Genomic DNA, 16,960 nt, shown 5'->3' with positions numbered 1-16,960 from the left:
ACAATACAGATAGTCATGGAATTCTGGACAAAATTATATCTAACAATAAAAGTATTCTCAGATTTTGTTCTGAGAGACAAAATCTCATCAAATGTGGGTCTGTGGCCCTAATGTGGACTAAATTAGGGATCCTTGATATGAGAAAGGTTAAGAATCACTGCTCTAGAGCACTGAAACTTTGCCAGTGGATTATCTCCTTCTCAATACACAAGTATAGCGTCAAAATGTTTTAATCACAGTCCCCCTCATACATAAGGAATGAATCAACAGACCACATAACACAAGAAAACTGAGTCTTAAGCCTGGGTCTTAAGTCCTTTGAGGAAACACAAAACCACACAAAACCACCAGTTTCGTTATACGATTGCACAAATGATTGCTCAAAATCCATCCTTGCTGAGAGTAAACATTTCCATATTAAATCAAGACAACAGATTTTAATCACAGAACTTTTATTTTTTCAAAAGGGGAAAAAAAAATCCACATTCTCAGGTAAAGAGTTGTGAGGGGGCAAGAAAAGTGTGAGAATGTGAGAAGCAGGAGCCATTAAATACAGCTGCTGGCAGGTTATACAGAATGATCACATTAGCCAAGCTTTTTCTACAGCGCCGGCAAGAGATTGACACAAATCTGCTTTAGTCAAGATTTCCAGAGAGAGCATATCAACAAGAAAGGGCAAAAAGGGGCTTTATACATTTTTATCTTTCAGATTCTTCTAAGTTTTGGCCAGCAGCAATAGTTTTGGAGTAAGAAATCAAGTTTTGGATAAAAAATAAAATAAAATTGTGGATAAACCATGGCACCCAAACGGCTTGAGAGGGAAAAAATAGGGAAACAAATTGAAAATCAAGTGGAAAGGGGGCAGTAGAAGAGCAGCCATCTTGTGAGAGGGAAGCCGGGATCTCATCGATGCGAGTTCAAGAGACATCTGGAACAGAGGAATTGATTAATGGATGAGTGCTGCAGCCAGAAACAAAAAACAAACATGAGATCACGCTTTTGAACTCTGAACATTGAAAAAAAAAAAAAAAAAAAGAAATCTATACTTCCCACTGAGGAATGTTTGTTTTTCTGAAGCAAAATGATGTGTGGTGGTTGGTGATACTTACAACTAGCAGGCCGGGCGCCGTATCTTCGCATGATCTGGTCTTGTGTGAATTTCACAAAAGATTCATATTGTTCTGGAAGAGGAGAGGATGGGGTGAGAGGGTGTTAGTACAAACAGCAGTGCTGCAGACTCAAACACCAGATGGGGCACAGGAATGAGTGAATACAGTCTTGCTTCAATTGCTAAACACAATTACACCCTCTTTATCACACTCGTTCACTCCAGCTACCATAACACAATTCCATTCCATGCCCATTTACAGTCTTGGCATCTAGAAGCATCTACAAATTTCATTTGAAGCAACCATGGGGAGCCAGCGCTGCAGAAATTATCAGCCATTATGTGGAAAGAGCCTGTTAAAGGAGCAGGATATTTCCCATATTACAGTGGCACTTTTGCTTCATTGCCAGAATGCAAAAAGTGATGGCGAGAACAACTATGTGATAGTTCCAATGACACTGCTAATATCAGCATGTAGTACACATATACAAGAATGTTTGGTACCTGCGAGTTTTGTGTTGAGGATCTGTTCATACTCCTCCCGGATCTTCTCCTCATGGTCTTTCAGCAGGCGCTCACACAGGTAGCTCACCTGCCTCAGTGTGAACGAGGGCTGGTCCTTCCTTGAGGCACCTGAGAAACACAAAAACGCACAAGCTATAAAAAGGCTGAAACACTCACATCATCCATACAGTGATAAGTCACAGAGACCGCAATGTCCTCTCTCCAGAAATAGGTGCTGGGCCAGGCGCAATTTACAGCTTTGCTTTTTGTCCTCCTTCACCTCCGTGGCGGCAGCAGCCCAAGAGGGTCATGTGGCACTAATGAGGACCCTTTCTCCATGTCTCCCTAATGTCTCCTTCACAGTGCAACTGGATCCAGCTTTGGCTGGGTGATTCATTGCCCCAGGCCTTTGAGGTCTGCTATGACCCGCTTGGACCAAAATGTTTATAAATCACAGGCCAGGATGGCAGAGTGAGGATGAGGGTTTAACAGCAGGCTCAGAGACAGAAAGAGGCCAGGTTGGCAGTAGTAGTGAGGCCAGTCTGATCTATGAGAGGATCCTGTGGAGTGAGACTAAACAAGCAAAGGAGGCTGAGGACCCTGGGCTTGGATTACATCTCACACCATGTAAAATTCCACTAAACGCGGCACTTTGCCCCACCATCAGTCTCACGTCAATGTGATGTTCTACCTGCTCCACAGAATGCGTTGTTTTGAAAGAGGAGCAGAGGGGGAAAGTGTCCATCAATATGCACAATTATCTTTTGCATTTGTTCACTATTTGCACAAATGTAAGCAAAAGCTGAGCTGAAACACACTACAATACAGCTACAAAGTACAATCAGATGCTAGTATAGTAAGTTCGAAGTGTATTTTTCATTTTGGAATTTTTTTAAATTGAACATCATGCCTGTATGGACTGCTATTCTTTTTTTAGTTAGTGCCCTGCTCTATTCGTTTGAGCTATATAAGACCAGAAGACATGGCATGGCTTCAGGAGTCAAAGCTAGTAAACCCGAGCTAAGATTATGTATACAGTGAGATGTGTGACAGCAGTTGATGGGCGCGTGCAGCCCACAGTAGACGTAGGTTTATGGTGGGATGTTGCTCCTACCTGGTGGGGAGCTGGGGGCGGCGAGGGAGGAGCTGGGGCTGGGGGCTTCGCTGGAGCTGCAGGCCTCGGTCTGGTTGAAGGCCCCCTCCAGCTGCCGCCGCCTCTGGATCCGGCTGTACTCCTGACGGAGGTTCTGGAAGATCTGCTCTGTAGGGGAGCAAACAAAAACAAGGACACAAACAGTCAAAACCAGGCCAAAGATCACCAGGACACACGACAACACACTGGTTCACATTGCCACACCATGGTGAAAGTTGAACTGCACTGGTCTGGTTTAGGTGGCAGATACTGGATCAAAGCAGTGCAACCATGTGAACAGGAATTTTCAGACCAATTAATTCCAGGGAAGGTTGGATACAGAGTGAAACTAGACTCAGCCTGGAGCCACAACCAATAATAATGTTGTCTTTGCCTACATAGTTAGCCTTTGGCAGAACAAGTTCTTGCACGCTGAAATAACGCTTAATAGCGTCGTTGCTTTGTAAGGGAGTTTAAATGGGGGGGTTACACAGAAATCCAAGCCTAATCAGATGAAGAGAAGCAGCACAACCACATTCATCTGATGTTGAATGTATTCCAAATCGAATAGGTGCTGTTACGGGAAGCTATAATCATGTATTGTAATCTGGAGATATTATAGGTTCACTGAACATGACCTACAGCTATGCACACTTCCTCTGTGCAATCTTCACCTAGCACGGGTTCAAAAGAAAAAGCACGCACTGACAGGAAGTAGAGCTTTAAAGTGCAGGCAAGACCGACATCAGTGACATGTCTACCACAGCTGTGACAAATTAAAAAAAACAAACAAACACACAAAACACAACCGAGTGAACACACTCACTTTGTGATCTTATGACTATCAGTTTTCACTCTCAAAGTCTTTCATGACACAGACACAATGCCATGCTGCAGTGGTTGAAAAGGCTCAGGTCTAGGCTGAAACTTAATTTGTGGTACTTTACTAGACATTGACACAAAGTAAAAAAAACCTTAACCTTTTATTCTCTTGAGGCCAATATGGCGGTTGTGCAGACGCTTGAGGCTTCCATGTGTGTATAAAGCAGACCGATTAGTGTGGACAGATCTGGGTAATATTGGACTGCAGTGCGGAAGGACTGTGTGAAACAGGGCACCCCTGCTTCAGCCCTCTTTCGGAGAAAACTGGGCTGGGCCCCGGCTCAATCACCATGTGATCACAGCAACGCCGGTTCTTAAACACAGGCACATGTGGATAGAGCTATGGAGGGTGATGGAAAAGTCTCAAATCTTTCCCCCTCAAGATGAACCCTATGCTACCCTGCTGCCCACTGTAAACACAGCTTAAAGCTACAGCTACCACATACACATCTAATCAGATGGTTAAAGTTCAGAAACGTCCTGGGAAAAACAACAGAAAAACACCATGACCTCTTGCTGTTCACCTGAACCAGAGTTGATAACCAAATGCACGAGAGGGACTTATCTTATTCCACTCCAGGAGGGGTGAAGTGCCTGCGCATATGTTGCACCTCTATCTGGGGAGCCCTGCCTCATTTATCTTGGGTGGGGAGAGAGCCAGCAGCCATGTTGCTACTTCAGCCTGCTCAACAACAATACACTTCTTTGAATGGGGAGGAAAGCAGGATCTTCTCCACAGAGCCATTTTAAGAGAAGAGCCACGATATGTGGTCGTGCATTATTGAACTGGAGCCTTCAATGAAAACATACTGCAAGGGGAGGGGGTCACGGGCCACTGAAGCCTTCCTGCATTAACAATACAGAACCCTAATCTGACTGGCTCTGTTTGTTTAGCTGCAGCAAAGCTTTCACACTTAATAGAGCTATGTCATTGGAGGCTGTACAACATCCCTAAAACTAAATCTTGTCCCCTACAAATGGATGAGTATAATTAGGGCTTGGAATCATCTCTTCCCCGCTTTGCCACAAAGTTTAGCATGCGTCTGAAACTGCTATTACTAGGGATGGGACTATATGCTTATCTGATTCAGATGTTATTTACTCTAGACCACACATCGTGGTATGGAGTACAAACATAAAACAAAACAGCAGTACAATGGTAAACAACCAGAATAGATCTTTAGCACAAATTAAATCTCACGATATGATTCTACATGCGATATGGGTTTCACAAATCTCTCTAGCAATGGCAGTGGCTTGCTAGAATGTAAACAATATAAAAATGTAACGTAATGTAATGTAACTAAGTACGAATAATATAATTTTGATGGAGAGCTTGTGAAGCTGTGATGGCCAAGCCATCTCATTTGTGATAACTACAACAGAATAAAATGTAGCTAATATCACAATTAATTTTTCTGCCCCACGATACGTATTGTCACTTTTTTGTATCGCAATATATTGAATTTTGATTTATTGTCCCGTCCCTACAATTTGCATTAGCGTAGTGGGCAAAATCTTACAGTGAGCCCAACTGCGCTCAGTATGAAGCAGATTTTAGTAAATGCAGAGTTCTGACTCAAGGCAGTGAAAACATGTTTGAGATCTATTCTGCAGTGCAGCTAGATATGCTGAGTGATCTCAGTACTCTGGGGTACCTCTGACTGACAAGTGAAAACCCTCCCCTGCTGCCAGTCACTTCCAGCACTGCCAACTACTAGAATCCCAATCGTGGGCGTTGCCTGGCAACAATGACCCTGTCACAGCCAGGCCAAGCAATCAATCACAGAGACTTCCGGGAGCCGGGGTAAAGCAGTGGAGAAAGCCTCAGCTAAAAGGCTTAGGCACAGGCCAAACAAAAACAGTGAATACGACAGGAGATTGGCCAGATAGATTGGACATGAGGGTAAAGAGGGGCGGTGGAGAGAAAACGGGCGTCTGACTCATTTCATTTCACCCTTCACTGCTGAAGGATAGTGAGGGGGGCTTAAAATGCCCAAACTACCAGGAAGTAGCCTGTGATGTATTGTGGGTCAGTTCAAGTTGACATTCTGCAGTTAAGAATTCAAGAATGATCGTCATTGGTTGCAAAACACAGACAGAAATGGGAACTGGCAACTAACATGCTGACTATCGGGAAGTTGGGCACTGAAATACCTATTGTAACAATCTGGAGCAAGAACAGCAAGGATACAAAGATAGACATAGCTGGGATTATGTTTCAACTGCATCAAGACAAATAGTCAAGGCCAGAGTCAATAATGAATTCAACTCAAGTCTAAAAGAAACACAGGAGAAAAAAAATCAATCCAACATTAGCATACGAAGTTAGGGCAAAACCTGCATCGCAATTCTGATCTAGGCTTAACTGACCAAACCCCATTGTCTTGGGAAGATCTAAGGTGCTGTGCAGTGCTAGGCCCATAAATCAGTTAAGGTAGGGAATTAACAACCACCAGCCAAATGCTGGCAAATGTTGGCTACTGTTGGTGAATGAGACAACCCTACCACCTACTTTGGCAGATAAACAACCAGGCTCTCACTTAAGACATTCAGTCTCTAAAATAGTGATAAATGTTGGAATATCCCAGCCAATGTAGCCAAGAGAAAGTTAGCCTACCTGGACCTGATTGCAATACACAGATCACATCAAATATCCTATGGGGTATACAGTACACTAATTAGGCCCAAACTATGACCTGGGCACTTTTCCACCCACTACTCTGGTTTGAGAGGGCGTTAAACCAGTCAGTTAAACCAGTCCTGCTGCTCAGGCAACATCATGCCTCAGGCAGGCACCCAGGCTCGTCTGTCATCTGGGGGCATTTTAACCAAAGCACAAGCCCCGACTGGTAGCACAAGGACGGAGGAGGATGGGAATGGAGTTGCTGATCCTATCTACATTATAAAATAATTGCCTCAAGATGCCCTGGCGGTGACGGCTCCCTATGCCAAGCCTGCAGTTGGTTCCTTGCATAGTCACAGATCACCACCGTCTTCACCACAAAGCAAACCTGACTAGCTGGAAAGCATGTGTGGGTAGAGAGGGGTGGGAGGGGTGACAGCTGACCTTTAGCTAAATACAAAACTGCTTTCACTTGGCAAACCATAGCAGAAAGGCAGGCCTACAGCACCAGTCCCATGAGGGGCCTCTTTCTGGGTGAAGGTGAGCATAATACCTGGTATCCGGACCTCATGTCTGCAGCGTGCACGTGCACATACACAGACACGCACACAAATCTACATTCCTTCACCCTCTGCAGCTGCTGTGCTGTAATTCAGCTAGCCAGGCAGACACTGAAGAAAATGGGAGTGCACTAGAGGCCAGTCGATTGCATAGCATGAAATCCAGGCTAGGTCAAGCAATGTGAGGTAAGACAGTTGGAATAAACTGATCTTGATGATTTATCTGTGTACTAACATAACATAGTTACACTATGAACACCCCTCTGTAGAGCAAACATAATGAGCAAGTCAGATTGCATACATAGCCAAAGCAATAAAAGGGACAAAGAATAAAATATGTCTTCTCCTTTTGGCTTCAGTGAACTCCATTATGTTTGCTCTTGCAAACAAAAACTCCCAAAAACTCCCAAATGCCCAAACCCATTTCACCAAAATGCATTTCACAGGAAGCCAGCTGTGGCTACACCTCCTTCTGCATATCTGTCACACAAGCCTGCACATCTGTTGACACCTGCATGTGTGAAGGCTGACACCAAAGTTCTCTGGTATTATGTTTAAGACAAAAGTGTCCCACCCTCCATATCATCTTGCAGTGTTACGCAGCATATTATATTGTTACAATGCCAAACAGGAACAAAACGCAGCATGATTTGCCCCTTATCTAAACAACCAAAATAACAGCCACATTGCACAAATCAGACTTGTGTGGACTAGACAAAGTTATCCTTGTTTATTTATTTATTTTTAATCAAAACACCACTCACTCATAGCTCAAGCTCATGTTTCACTTGTATTTCCAGGTAATCATGCACTATTGAGATATTTTTTGGGGTCACAATAGCTTTGGAATTTCAATCCCAGCCCTGCCATGTGCCTGGTTTCATTTTGATGCAACCACACCACTGGAGGACAACAAAGGGTAATGCTACGCATTCACTGCGATAATTGAATTAGGTGGATTCCTAGAAATTACACTCCCTACTCCGCAGGTGAATTGAGTTCCATGGAGAATGCCAACTGAAACACAATAGTCATGGAGCACTGAAGAGAGGGGGGTGTTGGCTGACAGCCATGCTGCAAATATGCATCATCAGCCTTGGTTAGTTACGTGATGGAAAGCAGTCAAAAATCTATGATACCAATATACAAAGGCAGAATAAAGGTGGTTTAAACAGATGAATGAATGAGGCAAGTGCCTGAAGACACAGCCCATGGGTAATTATGAGGGATGGGAGCACTCCTAAAACAAAAGACTTCTTGTCCAAGGGGTGCCCTGTCAATACAAATTGGTGGTCAGGGATGCAGTCGTGTACATTCTTATTAGATTTCTGAGTCACTTAAATTCTTCACACACAATGCTTTTCACTGCATCAGGAGGGACCTTGGTCCTTCTGATACAAGCTATGCCAAAAGGCAATGGGTTTTTAGCCACTGGGTGCATAAACTATAACATTCTGGGGGTTAAAGAAGGTAAGTGTAAGCAGTAGAGTTGTCTCAACCTTGTTATCCTCTCTTACATTTCCCAGTGATGGAATGATAATTCCAACGGGGCCCAGCAATTTTTAATTAGAATTCAAAAAGTGTAAGGATTAGGCCTCACTGTCATCCTGCCCAGTCCCAGTGACTGGCACATACAATAAGCCTCACTGGATTGCTGTGGAGATATCCAGGTAATTATCTTGCTTCCACTTGTGCCCCCCACACCCATCCAATGCTCACAGGGGAGTTGCATTTGAATGGGAAAGAAGAGTATAGGCATATAGAAAATGAACAATGCCTTTCAGGCCAAAGGAGGGAGAGAAATGGTTCTCGTACAGAATGGTAACCCCCCACTCCCGTTCAAGACAATTGTGGCACTAAAGACAAGGAACGTTAGCCATGCAGCTCCTAATTAACAGCCTGCAATGATTTGCCAAAGACTGCTGTGATGCCATTTGGCTTTTTAGGAGATCGACGAACAGCCTAGCCAGTCACCCAGGTGTAAAACCAAAAGGAGGGCTTACTATGAAGCTATTGTTTTCTACATACTGTGTTTTAAAACAACGTTAAATTGAATCTGTTTATTGTTTTCAATAGCTGAGAATAAGACAATGCCATGGTCAGACTTGAAATTATGAAGGCAAAGCTGATTTGGCAGTCATGTTTCTTCATTTACGCAAATTTTAGAAATAATTTCTATTGTCACAATTTAAGCACAGGACTTATTAATGTATCTAACATTTTCGGTAACAAACTAACATTAGCCGGTTTAAGCTAACTCACTCAGCTAATAATACAATGTGAGCTGGCAAGATCAGTAATGGCACAAACTAGCTTCCTAACCAGCCGTTTCTAATGTATAACGTTAAGTATGTGGAAATCCTCCAATCGGTAAAATGTTCTATGTTGGTAACTTAGCGACGACGTCCACCTTGCTAACGTTAGCTTAGCTGGGCTAACGTTTAGCCTCCAACCCCCATTCTGATTCTTTCAACTAGCTATCCATTCCACTCCACCCAAACCCCCTCCCCCATGACACCCACCCAGAAACGCAGACAAAACGCTAAATTTGGTACAATTTTATACCTGGGGTGAGCCTGTGTTCACCTCCCATGGCCGGAGGAGACATCGAGTGCGATGGGCTGTCGACTGGGGGACGGAGGTTGCATCTTTGAGGGGACGGAGTGCTTGGAGTCCCCGGTAGTGGATTGCACCTTCTCCGCTTGGGAGACTGGGGACTGAGGAGGGCCTCAAACTCCATCGACCGCTTTAACGTAGCTCCACAAGCCATGTTGGCTACACAAAACAGAAAAAATAAGTTCGGGAAAAACCGACCCGCAAAAATGAGGGTTTAACGCCGGCACTTCTTATGTTAAGCTTTCCTCGAATTTCTTCAGCCTTTCTTCCTCTCCTCACAACAACGGATTTTCTTCACTGGAGTAGTAAGCCAACTGCCGAGCCTGCCTGCTGAATTTTTACAACGTCACAGTGTCTGATCATACCATTCAGAAAAAGAGGGGGATCTCGAATATTTACAATACATTGTTTGCTTTTATTTCCACTCATCTGGAATATTAATGTAATTAAGACACATTTTCTAAAAAAATTATTAATCATTTGGCATAAATTGTTATTTTTATCATCTGTCGTGCTATTTTTATGCTCCGTGTTGCTGCCTTCCAACCCTATTGTTGGTGTCGATTGTTTTTAGTTGAACTCAAATTGAAGGTTCACGAGACGTCTGATGTTCAGGTAAATCGGGTAGATAATAAATTAACTTCAGAATAAGATTAGACTTTACCCTTGTTTTACGGAAAGCAGAGCTTCTTCTGGATATAGATAGAAACCCCATCCCGTGTTTCAACTACCAACAGACCTCGCATTCAGTTTTCTAATGTCCTTACACCGGCACTTCAAATTCGCCTTTTGTCTGCTAAACTGAATACAAAGTAGACTCTAGTTCGTGGATATATAATTGATAGATACTGGCTACATCAGGGACAATGATACCCGACGGTCACTGTCTCTGCATGACTGTGTGGTCATATGAGATAATGATTTAGGTTAGAGATGCCTAGTGAAGTGTCATAAAGCAAAAATATAGGCTAGCCCCTGCATTAGAGAAAGTGTTGGGAGCCTGACTGCACTGTCTGCTGTGACTAGAACCATTAATGTCTGAAGAAGGCTATGACTGGGGCCTGCTGTTCCACTTTGCCATGTAATGAGTGGCACAGTGATCAAACTAGGCAGGAAATAGCACTTCTTGTCAAAGCAGTTAAGAAATAACCAAATATTCCATTTGTCGTTCAACACTGCCATGGTACAGTCAGCCTGTGTCTGACTGATTGCACACAAGCGGCATGCAATTACAGGTGTTATCATATACACTGCATGAACACGTTTGTATGTATAGCTAGTTAGGTTACTTGCTGCTCTTATCTTCCTGTGTCTTATCAACTCTATCACACACATTATTAACCAGTCACACGTTGATTGCAGTCTGTTGTTTTGAATAACCTGCTGAAACTGGCATTGTCCAATTATGAATCACCCATCAATTCATATTAGCTGCTCTCTCGACCACTGGATTTTCTTCAGGCCTCACAATCAGTTTGTCTGCAAAGCAAGTTTACATGTGCTAGAAATTTCCCTGGGTGAGTTGGTGTACATAGGACAAGATGACAAGATAAGATTAACTTTATTGATCCCTGAGTGGAAAATTGGGGTGCATGCATAACAAATTAAGCAAATTATGTATAATGTACTAGGGGCCTGGCTTATTGGTAAAAGCAAACAAAGCATTGGTGATGTGCAGTCATTACTGTTGTGGAGGAGAAGTAGCTGCAGGGACACAGTCATGCAGTGTGGAGATGTTGTAGATTGCATCTGACACACCTTGTTCATGTGATACTGCTGGGAACGCATTCAGCAATATCAGTCAAGGTGACATTTTAGCAGCTCATCCAAAAGGTGCTAGCAGACACTGGAGATGAAGTTATGCTGTTGGTTTTCAGCATCTGCCTTGAATTGGTTGCTTCTTAGACTCACATTCTCCATTTCGGTTGCCTCCTGTTTTATTTGCAGCCTTTTGGAAAATAAAATCCATTTTAACGTCTAATCTGTCCACTGTCCACCATTATCTAACGGATATAAAAGGATGTGCATATCAGCTGCAATCATCCTCCACTCTATCTTTTTTTAGGCACCGTATGTCTAAAAATGCACCCGTACCCCCTCTCTTCCTCATTTTCCTACTTCAGTCTCTGCCATCGCTCACCCCTCACCTAAACTGTCCCGTATTTTTCCACTCTTGTCTGACTGATGATCTGGCATGGCAGACACCCTGTCTCCAGCCTGTCACCTCTGGCAACAGGGATGTCCTGGGAATTGATACAGGAGAGGAGACAACTACAAATCATACAGCTTTTGGCTGCAGTGCAAACACCAGATTGCCCACCTAGCAATCTGCTTTGTCACTTGATAAGGAGTAAAGATGGCATAGAGCTGAGTAATATTCATTTATGGAATTGCTTTGAGGAAAAACAAAGACATCAAGAGTCAAAATAAAGTGTTCAAGTATAATTTTAATTACTTGATATAGTGGTTTAAACAGGTATATTGACTAGTATCCACAAGACGTAAAGATCAACAATTGTGTTTGAGTATTTTGTGATAACTTCACTATAGTGACATCTTTCTGTGTGCGCGTGCTCGTGAGCGCATGTCAGTGCTTGTTTTACTATAGCTGCCAGTTGTTACTATTGCAAAGAGTGTTCCAGTATCTGTGCTCTGGGCTCATCCTCTTCCTGGCATGTGCCCCACTTACCTCCGCACACTGCTTGTACTCACATGCGGTCAACATTGTGTAAAATCCTCCCATGCATAGGGCTTTTGTAATGTTGCAGTATTCATGGGCAAATAGGCGACCCACAACGTCCTCTTTTCCTGCGCGCTCAGGGACAAACAGTCAAACATAAACAAGCATACTACATCCACCTTTCTCCTGTGTGTTGAACCCAAAAGTCAGCAGTTCAGTTCAGAGAAGACAATATTTCATAGTAGCGAGAGCGCTAAAGCACTGGCATGGGAGGCAGAGAGGGCAAAGGTTAAAGGGTAAGTGCTGTGTGGTCAGAACACATCATGCCTGCCTAAAACGGTCCAAACAACAACTAAAACTGTTGCTTGGCCTAAACCAATGATTGGAAATATGAAGATTCTATTCTATTCTATTGCTAGTGCTTTAAAATATTTTAATAGTTTTAATCAATTTAATCAATTATTTTAATCACTGTCTCTTAGTTCTTGTAATTACAAGTAAGACACAGTGCACGGGATGTTTCCCACATTTTGTAGACTTCCTGATCTTATCCTACACACCTAATAGTTAATAGTCTTAACCACAAAAATCTTGTTCAAAAAGGCAAGTTAATTAATTATACTAAGCACTAATGATTTGTCCACAATGAATCCTACTCTTAAGTATTGTAGATTTCATTCTTACTCTACAGTGAATCTTTTGATGATGTGTTTTTATTATCATTAGTCTGTTGTTACGCTGTATTATCTAATTATCATCACCCCTCTTCACCACCAGCATACTGTCACGAACATATGCTACTCTAACTGTATAGCTATTCCCCCTGTATGTCTCTCCGCCCCTCTCATTTTCCAATGTTCAGCTGCTGCTGGTCCACCCTGGCCGAGACCGAGTTCAGTTGGCTGTTTGCAATCCTGGGCGCCTCACCCTCAGAGAAATTGGTACAGCTGTTGTCTTCTCCTGTGGGCAGTGCTGGACTTGAGTCCCCCGTGGATTTTTGGCAACTCCCAATCTCAAACAGGCCCTGCAACAGCCGCAGCAGAGCAACCCTCAGCTCTCGGCAGCGCAGGGCATACAGCAGGGGGTTGACCGCTGAGTTGACCAGGCAGAGGGTGCTGCAGAAGGCAAAGGCCCTCTGTTGGGCATGGGTCAGGTGCACAGAGACATCAGCTATCATGAAGGAGAGGGCAGGAAGCCAGCACCCGACCAGTATGAGCAGTATCAGACCAAAGGTCCGTGCCAGCCGGATATCCATCCTCATGCGGGCCTGGCCTGTCCCCACTGCTCCCTGGAAGCTGGTCATGGAGGCTTCGTGGAGGTGGGCCTTCCACAGGATGAGAGCGTAAGCCCCCAAGATAAGGGCCAGAAGCACCAGGATGAAGCTGGTCCAACAGGCCAGGTAGGCCTGGTTGATGTAGGGGAAGAGGCGTGAGCAGGGTGGGGCAAGGGCTGTGGGACACCTCCAGCCCATCAGAGGCAAGAAGGAGATGAAGATAACGGCGCTCCAAAGAACCAGCAGACCCAGCAGGGCTCGGCGGCGGGTCAGCAGCACCTTGTAGCTGGAGGCCTGGTGGATGCAGAGGTAGCGGTCTAGGGCAGTCAGCAGTAAGCTCCCCACTGAGCCGGTGAAGGCCATGGTGACGCCACCCAACTTGAAGAGGTAGGCAGTGGGGCCGTCGTTGCGGTGGAACAGGTGGAAGTCCAGGAAGCTGGTGGTGAAGAAGCAGCTGGCAAAGACATCAGCCAGGGCGAGGCTGCCGATGAACAGATAGGAAGGCCGCTGCCGCAGGCTGGCCGTGGCAGCGATCACCCCCAGCACCAGAGCGTTCTCCAGCAGGGTGAAAGGACCGGCCAGGAAACAGATGGAGCCGATGGCCGTCTTCTCCGCCTTAGTCAAGACCATGTAGCATTCCAGATTAGCTGGTCAGTTGAGAAAAACACAGAGAGGTACATCTCATGGAAATCTTTTGTTTTGGACAAATAAATTGAAACTATAGCTAGCATCATTACTGTACTCATTATATTTGAAACCAAACTAATTTGAATTCTGTTTTTACTTATTGTGATCAAAAACTTTCAGAAAAATTTTATTGAAAATTAAAGATGCAAAGTATTTACTGACTACATACCCATGGGCGATGATGTGTTCTCTTTGGCTTCTGTGGGTCCTAAAGAGGTGGGACCGTCCCATTCCGCCATCACAACAGTTATTTTTTGGGTTAATGCTAAAATCTAATTAGGAAAAAAAGTAAATGGTGGATGAAATCTTTGTCTTTGACATAACTGACATACGAACAGCCATAATGAACGAAGATGTATTGAGTAACAAAAATTATCATTACATAGCGATCTGACATGAATTTCTACAGCCACATATTAGAGTAATCAATCAAACTTGTGCAAAAGGATTTATCTTTCATTTTTGTCCATTCTCAACTTTATTTCTATGTACATGTTCATATGTGAGAAAAAGTATCTGCAAACCAATGATTTGATAAGAAATACTGTAAAAACAAATGGTTTAATCTCTATGATTACTTCATTGTCATTAACTACCAACCTTGACCTTGGGTTTTTTACACCAAATAGATGAATCAGCAACTCCCTGTGAAGAAAAAAGGTAGAAAATGTGATTACTTTTTATGTGTCTGGTAATATTCAACTGGAAGCTTAAAAAGAAACATTAGATGTTGTGAGGCAAGACAGAACGTCATTTAGGAAAGGCCAGGGTGAAGGGATAATGACCATTACAGTACCAGCTGATGTGGTCATTGGACAAATAGTCACAAGGGGCCTCACAGATCAGGGTCTAAAGCTATAAACCCCTCCTGGCTAGAGGAAAAATTACTAATTTGGTCAAAATCCCCTCATCAGTGATGACTCCAAAACTCCCTCCCCATGTAGAAACACTTAATGAGGCCAATGTGATCACAGTGTGATTGCTGAAATGAGCCACTGTTTCCCATCTCGGTGTGTTCTTGGCTGCTGCCTATGAACAACAATAGCTGTAACGTTCTAAAACCAGTAACTTCTGTGACACTGGTGGTTTGTAGGTTTCCCTCCACAGCTGCAACCGTACTGAATGCCATGCTGTTTGAATGCACACAGCTTGGGAATGTTAAACATGTAGAATGATATGTATAGTCTACTGTCCATAGTATGTCACTGTCCCTCTGCACTGCATGTAAGATCCTGTTGTCTTTGTACCATGTGTGTCAGTATGTCCTGCGAAACCTTGGTGATTTAAGTGATTCTTATTATGATTTTGTGAATTGAGATACTCCGGAGAACAGAACCACAATGAAAATTACATATTCCCTCAGTTACTTTTTTTGGGAGACTACTGCATTCAGTTACCTGCAGAGATGGGAATAACAGGAAATACATGACTTTGTCCTATTATCTTGGCTGGCAGGTTGGAGACTGCCCTCTTTTGGCAGTAGAAGGGATTGTATTTGAGCATGCTGGTCATGCATGGGTGGATTGTAGACATCAGTGAGCTAAACTATCTCCTATAGGATGAACCTATGCAATCAATAGATTAAACTAAGTGTGTGACAAGCTGATGTGAGAGGATTAGATCAAACTAAATGGCGCTGTGATAAACGGCAGTGTTCACCCATAACTGATGGCCTGGATTCCACAGTGGAATATTTTGTAGCTACTGTATAGCTTAAACATAAGAAATATTTTTTACAGGCTACAACTTAAGCCAAATGTAAAATAAAGTTAAATTATAAATCTATCTGAAAGGAAAGGTTCTTCAGAACTGGAGAACTTTCAATGAATTAAAAATAAAACTTTGAATTAATTAAAAAAGAAAGTTAAAGGACTGTGCCAAAGATAAAAAAAAAAATGTATGCAAAGTACAGGCTTAAATGATTGCTTCCCAGTGCGCTCCTCCTCAACGAGGCAGATAGCAGATAACCCACAGCGTGAGTGATCACTATCCCCAGTGGCAGAGGAGAGGGAGCGTTTATACCCAAACAAATGGATCACCATGCCCTTTGTTCCAGTGCTTTTTCTTCATTCTGTTCCTGAAGATTATTATTTCTGTTTTTCACCACAAATAAGGCACTGCCTTATGAAAGCATAGAGGACATATGGGCAGAAGGGGTGGGAGTAAATTAGTTTCCAGAGAGTCCCTTATTGACTTGAGGGACAATATTTCTCAATTCGACTAAGGGCCATATGGGTGCAGCATGCACTCTGGATATTACACCACCTCAGGCTTTTCTTTCTATCCTCCCCCATGGTGGAGATCTTGATTGAAGGGGCGATACATTTTCTCTCTTAAGATGCTCAATCCAGTCATATCCTTATAGCAAACGATTGTCCAAAAAAGTAAAGTCATAAATATGGACATCCATAGTAGTCACACATCAGTGGCGACATCGATGCTGAAATATGATGTGGCAATAACCCACTGTCATTGTCACATCCTGCCACATTGCTTCAAAATATTTCAAGCCCCTCTGGCATAAGTAGACAAATGAAAAGACAATTTGAATCCTGCGAAGTAGCAGCATTGCTATGAAAAAGGTCACAAAGTAACAGAATTGCCTCTAGTTTTCAAATACACTTGCAAAAAAATTCTTGCTGAAGCTTAAGAACAGTTACACTCCTGGTACATTTGTGAGAAACAGTTTTCCTTAAAACTTGCTGCATCTTTAAATATTGTCATAATGCCAGTCAGGATATAATAATTATATCAAAGAATTATACTCCTATAATGAAATGACCTTGTGGGAGCTTACCTTGAGTGTTCTCCGGTCAGTGCTGTTGTGTTTTAGATGACCTGATTTACACAGCAGCAGAACAACCACAGCATCATCGCACAGGCTGCAGACCT

At 43.3% G+C, this 16,960-nt stretch overlaps 2 protein-coding genes across 2 annotated transcripts; both read right to left on the bottom strand.

Annotated features, from left to right (window-relative positions):
* Window positions 1-447: 447 nt before the first annotated feature.
* Window positions 448-9,732, bottom strand: akirin1 (akirin 1). The gene is made up of 5 exons (XM_071526200.1): window positions 9,378-9,732; window positions 2,727-2,873; window positions 1,613-1,741; window positions 1,110-1,181; window positions 448-928 (listed from the first exon to the last, which is right to left on the bottom strand). The coding sequence occupies exons 1-5, from the start codon at window positions 9,580-9,582 to the stop codon at window positions 918-920; spliced, it is 564 nt and encodes a 187-aa protein (XP_071382301.1). The 5' UTR covers window positions 9,583-9,732; the 3' UTR covers window positions 448-917.
* Window positions 9,733-12,946: 3,214 nt separating this feature from the next.
* cnr2 (cannabinoid receptor 2) lies at window positions 12,947-16,960 on the bottom strand. Its single transcript, XM_071526212.1, has 4 exons — window positions 16,866-16,960; window positions 14,669-14,713; window positions 14,238-14,340; window positions 12,947-14,028 (listed from the first exon to the last, which is right to left on the bottom strand). The coding sequence occupies exons 3-4, from the start codon at window positions 14,305-14,307 to the stop codon at window positions 12,953-12,955; spliced, it is 1,146 nt and encodes a 381-aa protein (XP_071382313.1). The 5' UTR covers window positions 14,308-14,340; window positions 14,669-14,713; window positions 16,866-16,960; the 3' UTR covers window positions 12,947-12,952.

The sequence above is a fragment of the Centroberyx affinis genome, unplaced genomic scaffold (assembly GCF_046629955.1).
Source record: "Centroberyx affinis isolate AG114_WGS23_722 - 3 ecotype Tasmania unplaced genomic scaffold, CSIRO-AGI_Caff_v1 ptg001394l_1, whole genome shotgun sequence".
In the NCBI taxonomy this organism is placed as follows: domain Eukaryota; kingdom Metazoa; phylum Chordata; class Actinopteri; order Beryciformes; family Berycidae; genus Centroberyx; species Centroberyx affinis.
Note: the sequence above shows the minus strand (reverse complement) of the source record. Positions and strands in the feature narration are given on the sequence as shown.

What these genes read in the sequence shown, in the direction of transcription:
- akirin1 (XM_071526200.1), bottom strand. Translation starts at nt 9,582, where the DNA reads ATGGCTTGTGGAGCTACGTTAAAGCGGTCGATGGAGTTTGAGGCCCTC. An exon ending in TGAACACAGGCTCACCCCAG is followed by an intron (nt 2,874 to 9,377) that starts GTATAAAATTGT and finishes GCTCCCCTACAG; the next exon opens with AGCAGATCTTCCAGAACCTC. An exon ending in CCTCAACACAAAACTCGCAG is followed by an intron (nt 1,182 to 1,612) that starts GTACCAAACATT and finishes CTCCTCTTCCAG; the next exon opens with AACAATATGAATCTTTTGTG.
- cnr2 (XM_071526212.1), bottom strand. Translation starts at nt 14,307, where the DNA reads ATGGCGGAATGGGACGGTCCCACCTCTTTAGGACCCACAGAAGCCAAA. An exon ending in GAACACATCATCGCCCATGG is followed by an intron (nt 14,029 to 14,237) that starts GTATGTAGTCAG and finishes TCAACTGACCAG; the next exon opens with CTAATCTGGAATGCTACATG.